This window comes from Eriocheir sinensis, chromosome 30, assembly GCF_024679095.1.
Source record: "Eriocheir sinensis breed Jianghai 21 chromosome 30, ASM2467909v1, whole genome shotgun sequence".
Classification (NCBI taxonomy): domain Eukaryota; kingdom Metazoa; phylum Arthropoda; class Malacostraca; order Decapoda; family Varunidae; genus Eriocheir; species Eriocheir sinensis.
In genome coordinates, this window is record NC_066538.1 from 3,132,170 (window position 1) to 3,144,925 (window position 12,756).

General features: G+C 39.7%; 1 protein-coding gene across 5 annotated transcripts in view; it reads right to left on the reverse strand.

Moving 5' to 3' along the window:
• Positions 1–4,673: 4,673 nt before the first annotated feature.
• The window catches only part of LOC127005458 (lachesin-like), a 132,314-nt gene continuing 124,231 nt past the window's right edge, over positions 4,674–12,756 (reverse strand). For 4 of the 5 annotated variants that reach the window (XM_050874345.1, XM_050874343.1, XM_050874344.1 and 1 more), the window contains exons 7-11: positions 12,469–12,606; positions 11,471–11,620; positions 10,674–10,865; positions 9,269–9,454; positions 4,674–8,186 (exon numbers count right to left, since the gene is read on the reverse strand). In XM_050874345.1, coding sequence (XP_050730302.1) covers positions 8,026–8,186; positions 9,269–9,454; positions 10,674–10,865; positions 11,471–11,620; positions 12,469–12,606 — 827 coding nt within the window. In that variant the 3' untranslated portion in view covers positions 4,674–8,025. The remainder of the gene's footprint in view (positions 8,187–9,268; positions 9,455–10,673; positions 10,866–11,470; positions 11,621–12,468; positions 12,607–12,756) is intronic. The other variant, XM_050874346.1, reaches the window with a different exon arrangement.

Sequence of the window (12,756 nt, forward strand, 5' to 3'; positions counted from 1 at the left end):
CAAACAGGGACTTAACCAAAGCGTTTTTCCTGCGTCGTCTCAGATTTCCCGGGAGTGTCATGCCGCGCGCTCCCATCATTGTCCTTCCCCTTCATTCCCGTCTTCATTCCATCCCTCTTTCATTCCTTTTTCACTCCTTATCTATTCCTGTCCCTCTACTTTCATTCTTCTTCCCCTTCATTCCCCTTCATTCCATTCCTTTTCCATCCCTCCTTCATTCCTTTTTTTACCCCTTATCTATTCCTGTCCCTAATCTTTCATTCCTCTTTTGCCTGTATCCTTTATTCCTTCCCTTCATTCCCCTTCATTCCCTTACCTTTTTCATCCCTCTTTCATTCCTTTTTCCCTCTTTATCTATTCCTGTCCCTCTACTTTCATTCCTCTTTGGCCTGTCTCCTTTCTTCTTTCCCGTCATTCCCCTTCATTTCCCTTCATTCCATCCCTTTTTTCAATCCTTATATACTCCTGTCCCTATTCTTTCATTCCTCTTTGGCCTGTCTTCTTTCGTCTTTCCCCTCCTTCCCCGTCATTCCACTCCTCTCTTCATTCCTCTGTCATTCTTCTTTTACATCCCTCATTCACTCTCTTTCCTTCTCTTTCATTCCTCTCCGCCCTGAGTTTCCATATCTTTTCCATTTCCCTCCTTCATTCCCCTGTTCATTCCTCTCTTCACTTTCCTCCCTTTTCCTCCTTGTGTCATTCCTTCCTCCATTCTTCATTTCCTCCTCTTTTCCTTTCATTTCCCTCATTATTTTCTTTTCTTCTCTTCATCCCACTCCTTTTATTCATTCATCATTCATTCTTTTTCATTCCTCATCTCTTCTTTTTTTATTTATTTCATCCTTCCTCTTTTTGCATTGCTCAATGTTTCCTTTCATTTTCTTTTCATTCCCAGATAGATTAATAGATACACAGAGAGAGAGAGAGAGAGAGAGAGAGAATGATGGAAAGGGGTGAGGGAGGAAAGAGAGAGGGAGAGAGAAAGGGGGCGTGAGAGGCTTCCATACAGCTTGCTTGGGAGGAAAGAGCCGGAGAGGTGGAGGAAGGGAAGGAGGGAGGAAATAAAGGAAATTCTCTCCAATACTCGGAAGTGAATACAAAAGGAAGAAAAGGAAGACAAGAAGAAGAAAATGATCGTGAACATGACATATATTTCTCTCCTCCTCCTCCTCCTCCTCCTCTCTCTTTCTTTCTCTTCGTTTTCCTCCATTCCCAAAACCTGCAGGAAAATTTATGTAACACTGCAGAGAGAGAGAGAGAGAGAGAGAGAGAGAGAGATACATACATACAGACAGACAGACAGACAGACACACAGGCAAATTTCTTCTTTAATTTCTCTTTTTTAATCTTTTCATATGTAAATTTACTGGGTTTTTTCATATTTCTCTTTTTTTTATTGATGTTTTCTGTATATTATTCCAATTTTTGTTATATTTTTTTTATGATAGGCCTATACTTAATTATTTTTTTGCTTTATAACTTTTTTTTGTTATGTTTTTTGTCTTCATTTGTTTCTTGTTCCACTTTTTACCTTTAAAATTCTCGCCTAATTTTCCAAGTGCTTTTCCCTTTTCCTCTTTTCCCTCTTCTACCTCTTCTACTTTCTTTTCTTTCCTTGTTTCCTTCCATCTTTCCCTTCTTTTTGTTACTCTCCTTCCCTCCACTCTGTTCTTCTCTTCTACCCTCCCTCCTTTCTTCCTTCCTTCCTTCCCTCCTTTCTTTCCTCCCCTCCTTCTTTCCTTCCTTCCCTCCTTTTTTTCCGTTGTACTTATTTATTCATATGTAATTTTTTTCTATCTTGCTCTAGTCCTTCCTCCCTTCTTTCCTTTTCTCCCTTCCTTCCTTCCTTCCTTCCTTCCTTCCTATCTTCTCTATTTCTCGAGTTATCTTCCTTTTCTTCCTCGCCCATTCCTTTGTCCTCTTTACTTCTCTCAGCTATCCTTTCTCTTTTCTTTCCTTCCTTCCATCCTTCCTTCCTTTCTTCCTTCCTTCCTTTCTTCTCCTGAGCTAGTTTATTTTTTTCATCTTCGCTCTTGTCCTTCCCTTCATCTCTCCATTATCCCTTCCTTCCTTCCTTCCTTCCTTCCTTCCTTCCTTCCTTCCTTCCTTTCTTCCTTCCTTCCTTTCTTCTCCTGAGCTAGTTTTTTTTTTCACCTTCGCTCTTGTCCTTCCCTTCATCTCTCCATTATCCCTTCCTTCCTTCCTTCTCTCCTTCCTCCCTTCCTTCTTTGCTCCCTTCCTTCCTTCTCTCCTTCCTTCCTTCCTTCTTTGCTCCCTTCCTTCCTTCCTTCCTTCCTTCCTTCCTTCCTTCCCTCATCAGGAGGCATCGGAGCGGCCACAACGACAGCCCAAGTTCGCCTAAGGAAGATTTGTTCTCCCTCGAGCCGCCCTCCTCCTCCTCCTCCTCCTCCTCCTCCTCCTCTTGTATACCTTTCTCTATCCCATTGTTTCCTCTCTTCTCCTGTTCTCGTGTTTTGTTTTTTCATTCTTCTTTTTTTACTTCTTGTTCTTGTTCTTGTTCTTCTTCTTCTTCTTCTCGTCTTTGAGAGCTTATGATTGATGTTTATTTATTTTTTCGTTTTTTTCTGCTTTTTTTTATCTCCTTTTCCTCCTCCTCCTCCTTCTCCTCCTCCTCCTCCTCCTCCTTTTTCTTCTTTCTCTTCTTTCATTTATTTTACCTCATTTGTTCACGTTCCTTCCTTTTCTCTCTCTCTCCTACTCCAAACTTACTTCCTCTCTCTCTCTCTCTCTCTCTCTCTCTCTCTCTCTCTCTCTCTCTCTCTCTCTCTCTCTCTCTCCCCTTCCTTTTTGTCTTTTCTCCATCTATTACCTATTGCCATTTTTTCCATCTTCTCAATTTTCTCTCCATTCTTTTCTTTGTTTTTCATTATACTTTTTTTTATCTCATCAAAACTCACTTAATTCTTTTCGCTCCTCTTTCTCTCAATTGATTCCTTCGTTTTTATCATATTCTATACCTTACCTTACTTTACCTTGCCTTACCTTACCTTGTCTTACCTTACCTTACCTTACCTTACCTTACCTTACCTTATTTTTGTATTAGTCTCCCTTAATTACTCTTCCTTTCCCTATTCTTCCTTTCATTCTTATTCACTTCTCTTCTTTCCCCTTACCTTACCTTACCTTACCTTACCTTACCTTACCTTGTCTTACCTTACCTTACCTTACCTTACCTTACCGTACCTTACCTTATTTTTGTATTACTGTTCCTCTTTATTACTCTTCCTTTCCTTATTCTTCCCTTCATTCTTGTTCGCTTCTCTTCTTTCCCCTTACCTTACCTTACCTTATTTTTGTATTAGTTTCCCTTAATTAATCTTCCTTTCCTTATTCTTCCCTTCCTTTTTGTTCACTTCTCTTCCTTCCCCTTACCTTACCTTACCTTACCTTACCTTACCTTATTTTTGTATTACTGTTTCCCTCAATTACTCTTGCTTTCCCTATTCTTCCCTTCATTCTTGTTCACTTCTCTTCTGGCCCCTTTCATTACCTTACCTGACTGTATTTTTGTTTCCTGTTTTACTCTTACTTCTGCTTTCCTTCCCTTCATTCTTGTTCACTTCTCTTCTGGCCCCTTTCCTTACCTTACCTGACCGTACCTTACCTTACCTTACCTTACCTTACCTTACCTTATTTTTGTATTAGTTTCCCATAGTTACTCTGCCCTTCCGTATTCTTCCCTTCGTTCTTATTCACTTCCCTTCCTTCCCCTTCTCCACCAAGGCAGGTTATTAAATTTTAAGGACACACCTTGTTTAATCACATGATAATTTTATTGCAAACCAACAGAGATGGAGAGATAGAGAGTTGGATATGGTTCGGCCTTAAACGTACTGGCTTACAAAGGAATGCAAAGGAATGCCACACCGAGGAGCACTCCAGTAAGGGATTCGAGGCAAGGGTTCGAATCCCCTTGAACACGCGCATGAAGCAGGATCGGATAATAAAAGGCGGGAGAGAAGGAGGAGGAGGAGGAAGAAGAGGAGACAGAAGAAGAAGGAGAAAAAGAAAAATAAGAAAAGGGAAAGGAAGAGAAGAAGAGGAGGAGGAGAAAGAGGAAGAGGAAGAGGAAGGCGAAAACGAAGAAAAAGAAGAACAAGAACAAGAAGAGGAGGAGTAGAAGGATCAAGAGCAGAATAAGGAAAAAGGAAAAAGTGAGAAGAATAAGGAAGGACATAAAGAAGAAAGGAAGGAAGGAGGAAGGGACAGCATGTGAAAAAAAAACCACATTCTGATAAGGAGAGAGAGAGAGAGAGAGAGAGAGAGAGAGAGACGAATAGAATAATAACATAGGCAAAGAGTATGAACAAAAGTAGATTTAGATTCAGGATCAAACAGTAAGAAAGAGGATTGAAGAGGAAGGAAGAGGATTCAAGAGGATACAGGAGGATAGGATTGTATACACATGTTACAGGATACCCACAGTAGCGTCTCATGTAAACACACGTCCATGTACACACAGAAAATACGTACATACACACTTGATGGCGGTAGTGGTGGTGGTGGTCGTTTTGATCGACGGTTTACTTTAGTCTCCCATAAAAGAAATTGTGAGCGGTCCGTTTTCTTTCTTTTAGTTTATGTATTTTGTCTTTAGTTTTTATGGGTCGGATATGTTTTCGTTTGAATGTTTTGTGTTTGGGAAATGTTACTTACGTGTGCGTGTGTGTGTGTGTGTGTGTGTGTGTGTGTGTGTGTGTGTGTGTGTTGACTATCAGATGTTTATGTAAGATACGAATTGATGTCTTGTCTATCTTTTTTTTATACAATCTTATTAATTTTCTTTTCCTTCCCACTAAGGTTTCAACACCACCAAGCTATCGTTATTTTATCACACACACACACACACACACACACACACACACACACACACACACACACACACACACACACACACACACACACACTGTTACCAAGTTGACACAGTTTAAACACCTTTTTTTCTTGTTATGGTTATTATTTTTAGGTGGCAACACTGATTTATATTTGTTTTATATAGACAAAGGCGACCTAGCAATGGAAGCAAGTTTTTCATATATATTTTTTTTCTTTTTTTTATGTTTGTGTGTGTACGTAAAAGAACAGCAATAGACGTAGAGTTAAGTTTATGTACACACAGATATACGTACACACACACGCACACACACACATACACACACACACACACACACACACACACACACACACACACACACGCCTTCACTTCACGTTACTCGCTTATCCGTATCCGAATCCGACGTCCGGTTACCAGCACAAGTTCCGGATGTTTGTGTTAATCGTATACATAAACATTGATATATTTTTTTCTTTTTCTTTCCTTTCTTTTCGCCTCACTTTATTTTATTATTTATCGTATTTCTGAACTTATTTGCCTATTATTGATATTATTACATTTTCTTCACTAGCTTTCTAATGTATATATTCTTTAGTATTTTCTTCTCTATCTTTCTCTTCCAAACTTAATTTTTTTTTTCTTTTTCTTTCACTGTTTTGTTATTTGTCGTATTCGTGAACTCCTTTATCTGTTAATATTATTTCTTCACTTTAAATATATCTTGTCTTATCAAATATCACCACTTTCTTTGTTGTCTTCTTCACTTCACTTTCTTCATTTTTTTTATATTTCATTTTCCACGGCACTTCTGTTTCTTTGTGTTAAAATATATCTAATTACATTTTCGTTTTTTTTTCTTTTCTCATTTCTTTTCTCATTTCTCATTCTTTTCTCAATCATTTCTCATTCTTTTCTCATTCTTCTCATTCTTTTCTCATTCTTCTCATTCTTCTCATTCTTTTCTCATTCTTCTCATTCTTTTCTCATTCTTCTCATTCTTTTCTCATTCTTTTCATTCTTCTCATTCTTTTCTCATTCTTCTCATTCTTTTCTCATTCTTCTCATTCTTTTCTCATTCTTTCATTCTTCTCATTCTTTTCTCATTCTTCTCATTCTTTTCTCATTCTTATTCTTTTCTCATTCTTCTCATTCTTTTCTCATTCTTCTCATTCTTCTCATTCTTTTCTCATTCTTTTCTCATTCTTCTCATTCTTTTCTCATTATTCTCATTCTTCTCATTCCTTTCTCATTCTTCTCATTCTTTTCTCATTATTCTCCTTCTTTTCTCATTCTTCTCATTCTTTTCTCATTCTTCTCATTCTTTTCTCATTCTTTTCTTATTCTTCATATTCTTCTCATTCTTTTCTTTCTTTTCTCATTCTTTTCTCATTTTTCTCATTCTTTTCTTATTCTTTTCATTCTTTTCTCATTCTTTTCATTCTTTTCTCATTCTTCTCATTCTTCTCATTCTCTTCTCATTCTTTTTTCATTCTTTTCATTTTTTTCTCATTCTTTTCATTCTTTTCTCATTCTTCTCATTCTTCTCATTCTTTTCTCATTCTCTGCTCATTCTTTTTTCATTCTTTTCATTCTGTTCTCATTCTTCTCATTCTCTTCTCATTCTTTTCTCATTCTTTTCATTCTGTTCTCATTCTTCTCATTCTTTTCTCATTCTTTTCTCATTTCTCGTCTTCTCTCATCTCCGTTTCACCACTTTTTTTTTCATTTTCAAAACTTTCCGAATTCTTCCTTAAATAATTCGACTATTATTTTTTTTTTATATATATATTCTCGCAAAGAACAGATCCGGAACTCTTTTATTATCACAGCAAAGTTACGACTGTCTTCTTAACCGAACCTCTCGCTAATCCGAATCCCTCGCTTATCCGGACTTCTCGTTTATCCGAATCTCTTTTATCCGAATCCTTCTCTTATCCGGACCTCTTGTATGATGTTTCGAAATTTATTATAACACTGACACACCACAACGAGATACTGGGACTGTGTGTGTGTGTGTGTGTGTGTGTGACTACGTACATAGAATGGGAGTTTGTGGTGGACAAGGGCACTATATATTATTTTTTTATACATAACAGATAAAACACACACACACACACACACACACACACACACACACACACACACACAGCTCAATATCCTACAACAAAAATATATAAAAAAAGAAAAATATGAAGAAAAGAAATAATAGAAAATTGGAGGAAACGGAAATAGCAGAAAAGAAAAAAAAATGGAAATTGGATGAAAAGTACAAGAAAAAAATGAAGAGAAAAACAAGAACGGAAAACAATGAAGGAAAAAGTGGAAAGAACAGAGAGAGAGAGAGAGAGAGAGAGAGAGAGAGAGAGAGAGAGAGAGAGAGCATATAAACGAGCCAGTGCAAGAAATAGTATGTATAGGAAGGGAAGGAAGCCAAAAGGATCGGAAAAAGATATTGTGTGACAAAGAAAACGAAAAATATGGAAGAGAAAAAATAGGAAAAGAAAGGAAGGAAGCAAAAGTTGTAAGCCGTACGATAATAATGATGATAACAACGAAAAAGTAAGGAAAACAAATATATCTTCTAAAAAAAAAAAGAAGAATATAAGGCAAAATACAGTGCTTAAAAATATATCATTGGACTCTTTAATATAACTAACTCTAAATAGACAAAAAATATTAATCTATCTTAAGGAAAACAAAATGGGTGCGATATATATTCACAGCTTGTCAAATATACCCCAAAAACTACTGAAAAAAATCTTTAAAAAATACTATTACATCGGAACACACACACACACACACACACACACACACACACACACACACACACACACACACACGTAAACAAACAGCTTTTTACAGACATATAATAAAGTCTATCATATCTGGCTTCAACACACGGCAGGGTTGAGAGCTCGCGACATCAACGAGAGAGAGAGGGAGAGGGGAGATGGGGAGCAATCACCTCTTCCCATATCCCTTATTCTCCCCTCCCCAGCCTTTTTCACCCCTTACCAACCCTCTTGAATGGGTAACAAAGCCTTGGGTAATGAGGGAGGGCAAGGAGGTGGGGAGGGGAGAAAGGTATGATGAGGGGAAGGGGAGAAGGGAGGGGAGAGGGGAGTTCACTGTATCACAAATATGGGGAATTGTTCATAGTTCCTCTCACGTCACACCTCCATCCCCCACCACAAGAAGGGGAGGAGTAGGAAGAGGAGGGGGAGGAGGGGAGGCGGGTGGTGTGTGGAGGCGGATGAAGGGAAGAGCCCGAGGGAGGGGGAGCCGTAGCGTAGGCCTGTGTTCTTCTTCGCCTCCTTCCCCTCTGCGTTAGCTGCGAAAAAGAGGGGAAACGAGTGGTAATTAGTGATGATGATGATGATGATGATGATGGTGGTGATGGTGGTAGGAGTGGTTGTAGTGGTGGTGGTAGTAGTAGTAGTAGTAGTAGTAGTAGTTGTCCAGGAGCAGACCTGTTCTAGTATTCACACACACACACACACACACACACACACACACACACACACACACACATATATTCTTTTCCCACTTCTCTTCCGTACTAACCTCATCTTCCTTCCTTCCTTCCTTCCTTTCCCTCTCCCTCTCTACACTAATCTTTTTCCTCCTTTACTCACCTTCCCTCTTTTTCCTCCTCTTCCCCCTCCTCCTCCTCCTCCTCTGCACTGATCTTTTTCCTCCTCTACTCACTCTTCCTCCTCTTCCTTCCTTCCTTCCTCTCATCCTTCCTCCTATCTTTTTCCTTCCTTCCTTTTTTCCTTCCGTCCTTCCTTCCTTTCCCTTTCTACACTAACCTTTTTCCTCCTTCACTCACCTTCCCTCTTTTTCCTCCTCTGCCCTCTCCTCCTCCTCTGTACTGACCTTTTTCCTCCTCTACTTACTCTTCCTCCTCTTCCTTCCTCTCATCCTTCCTCCTCTTACACTTTTCTTTCTTTTCCTTCCCTTCCTTACTATATTTCTTCCCTTCCTTCTTCCCTTCCTTCCTTTCCCTTTCTACACTAACCATTTTCCTCCTCTACTTACTCTTCCTCCTCTTCCTTCTTCCCTTCCTCCTCTTCCTTCCCTTTCGTCACTAACCTTTCTCCTCCTCTACTTACTCATCCTCCTCCTTTCTCCTCCTCTACTTCCTCTTCCTCTTCCTTCCTCCCTTCCTCCTCTTCCTTCCCTTTCGTCACTAACCATTTTTCCTCTTCTACTCACTTCTCCTCCTCTTCCTTCCTCCCTTCCTCCTCTTCCTTCCCTTTCGTCACTAACCTTTCTCCTCTACTCACTCTTCCTCCTCTTCCTTCTTCCCTTCCCTTTCGTCACTAACCTTTTTCCTCCTCTACTCACTCTTCCTCCTCTTCCTGTTCTTTCTTCCTCCCTTCCCCCTCTTCCTTCCCCTCCGTCACTAACCTTTTTTCCTCTTGTTTTTGCCCAAGAGTCTCTGTACGTCAAATTCTATCACCCCGTCCGGCGTCATGGTGGACACGATGTAGTCTTCGTCTTCGTCTTCGTCGTCGTGGTCGTCGTTGTCGTGTCGTGGGTCGTCCTGTCCTCCTCCTCCTCCCCTCCGTCTGTCGCTCCGTCCGTCGCCTCCCCCTGAAAATGTCTCTCGTCTCTTAGTTGGTCTGGTTTTGGTCTTTTTTTTATTTATTTATTTTTTTTTTTTTTTAGGTTTTTCGTTTTTCCGTTTTTATTTTTTAGATTTTCGTTTTTTTTGTTTTGTTTTTCGCTTCTTTTAGTCTTTTTCGTTTTCGTTTTTTCGGATTTTTCATTTTTTAGTTTTTTTTTAGTTTTTCGTTTTTTCGGATTTTTTTTTCTTCAGTTTTAGTTTATTTTCCGTTTTTATTTATTTATTTATTAGTTTTTTTTATCTCGTTTAACTAATTTTGGTGTTTTCTTTATTTTTGTTGTTGTTTAGGATTGCGCTATTTTTTTTATCTTTTCATCGTCTCATGGTCATTATTTATTATTATTATTATTATTATTATTATTATTATTATTATTATTATTATTATTATATTCATTATTATCATTATCATCAATATTACTATACAACATAATCCACTCATAATTAGATCGTTTTCTTTCTTATATCAAATTATTTTTTTATTATTTCTTCACTATATTTTTTACACACTTTCCGTTTCTTTTATAACTATTACAAAATTATCTTCTGTTTGCACATCATAAATATCTTCTTTTATCTTCATTTATATAGTTTCCAGTCATTTGTGTCCATATTTATAAGTCATGTGTCTCTCTCTCTCTCTCTCTCTCTCTCTCTCTCTCTCTCTCTCTCTCTCTCTCTCTCTCTCTCTCTCTCTCTCTCTCTCCAGCTATCTACGTAATTTCCACTATCTTAAAACATCATAAGAGCATCAATGATATATTTAAACAACACTCGAAACAAAACATAGCTATCGGTCACTTGGAATATATCGCATTAGGTTATCATACTTACAATGTGTGATAATATTACCCAAAAACGGAGGAGGAGGAGGAGGAGAAAGAAGAGGAAGAGGAGGAGGAGGAGGAGAAAGAGGAGGAAGACATGTTGAATTTCTGGAACTCATTTTCACCAGTTCTTCTTCGTCTTCCTCCTCTTGCTCCACCACCACCAACTACTACTACTACTACTACTACTACTACTACTACTACTACTATTACTACTACTACTACTACCACTACTAATGTGACCACCACCCACTACATCTACATCCAAAACAATACCATCTTTACTACTACTACTACTGCTGCTACTACAACTACTACTACTACTATAACTACTACTACTACTACTACCACTACTACTTACCCTTACGTCCAAAAGTTCTCGTATGGTTTTCTCTCTTCGGTTCCCCTCTTGTGTCCTTGTGCCTCTCCTCCCCCTCCTCTCCCTCCTCCGTGTGGCTCCTCCTCTCCTCTCCCTCCCGCTCCTCCGCCTCCTCCTCCTCCTCCTCCGGCTCCTTCGGCTCGGGGTAGTTGACCAGCAGCTGACGAGGGATTTCTGGGGAAGATTTGGGGGTGGTTAGGGTTTTTAGGGTATTTTTTTAAGATTTTGTGATTCGGGGAATATTTGGGGTGATAATTTAGGGATATGATTTTTTTTCATTTTTTTACTACAATGTTTTTTTAGTCGGTGTGATTTTGTTGCTTTTTGGTTGATTTAAAGACATTTTAGGGAGTGTTTGTTTATTTTATGGGATATTTTTTCGGTTATTTGAATTTATTTTAAGGATAATGTATTTTATATATGAATCTTAGGGAATTAATAGATTTTCAAAGTGGTGTGATTTTTCTTTTTGATTAATATTCAGCGATTTTGTCTTTTTTGCTTCTTCTGAGAAATTTTCGTTGATTTTAAGACATTTTAGGAAGATTAATCTGTTTTACTTTAGATTTTTTAGTCACCACCACCACCACCACCACCACCACCACCCTCACCCTCACTCCACCACCACTCACCGTAAACCCTCACCACCTTCAGCATTACCATTTCCATTAGAGTCTTTACCTCTAACCATAACCACCACCAACATCAAATCATCACCACCACCCTCCGCCACCTCCCTCACACCCTCCTTCACTCCACCCCCACCCCCCCCAACTCACCGTACACCTTCACGTTTCCGTTGGTCTCGCCGAAGGAGTTTTTGGCGTAGCAGCCGTATGACATGAAGTCCTCCGCCTGAATGTTCTTGATCTTGAGTCGCATGTAAGCCTTGTAGCCGTTCTCCGCCACGATGGTATCAAAGCGCCCGCCTGGGAGGGGAGACGAGTGGAGAGGAGAGGATTAGCATGGAAAAGGAGGGGAAAATGTAGTCAGGGTAATGAGGAACATGGATGAGAGGAAAGGGAAGAGAGGGAGAGATGATTCTTATAAACCTCATCTCTTTCCTATATACCAGACACGGCCGTCACCAGCATCCTCATCTACACCTTCATCCTCAACACATTACTAAAAAGTCATCATTCTCTCTTCTTAAAGTGTAATATCTCTTTTCTCATTCTCTTTCCTTCCTTCCTTTTCTTTCCTCTCTTCTTTTTCTTTCTTTCCTTCTTCGCAATCCTTTTTCTTACTCTCCTTTATTTCCTTCCTCTCTCCCTCTCTGATTCTCTTTTCTTCCTTCCTTTTCCTTCTTTTATCTCCTTTTCTTTACCGTTTCCTCCTTTCCTTGACCTTTCTCCTTCCTTTCCTTTTCCTTATTCACTTCATCTCCTCGTTTCTCTCTCTCTCTCTCTCTCTCTCTCTCTCTCTCTCTCTCTCTCTCTCTCTCTCTCTCTCTCTCTCTCTCTCTCTCTCTCTCTCTCTCTCTCCTTCCGCTCTTTATCTTTATCCTTTCACTATCATCACTATCATATGCTTTAGAACTTCATACCATCATCTTCACATCATCATCTCCCTCCCATACACATCAGTCAACCATCCCTCCAAGCATCCCAGCATCATCTTCACGATCATCTCCCCATCATACATCCTTCCCAGCATCCCAGCATCATCCTCACTATCATCTCCCCATCACACATCCCTCCCAGCATCCCAACATCATCTTCACTTCAGTCTCTCCATCATACATCCCTCCCAGCATCCCAGCATCACATCTACTCACTGGAGAGGATCATCTGGCCCTTCTCGTCTGTCCAGTAGTTTATGGAGCGCGGGAAGGCCTCCGTGTGGCATTCCAGCGTCACATCCATGCCGCGCGCCACGCCCACCAGCTGATTCGGGATCCACAACACTGGCTGGACTGTGGTGGTGGTGATGGGGGATGCGAGTGGGGTTGTGTGGTGGTGGTTGTGGTGGTGATGGTAGTTGGGTTGGGGTGTATTGGAGGATAGGGTGTGGTTGGTGGTTGGGATGTTGTTTGGTGGTGATGGGGATGAGGTTTGGTGGTGGT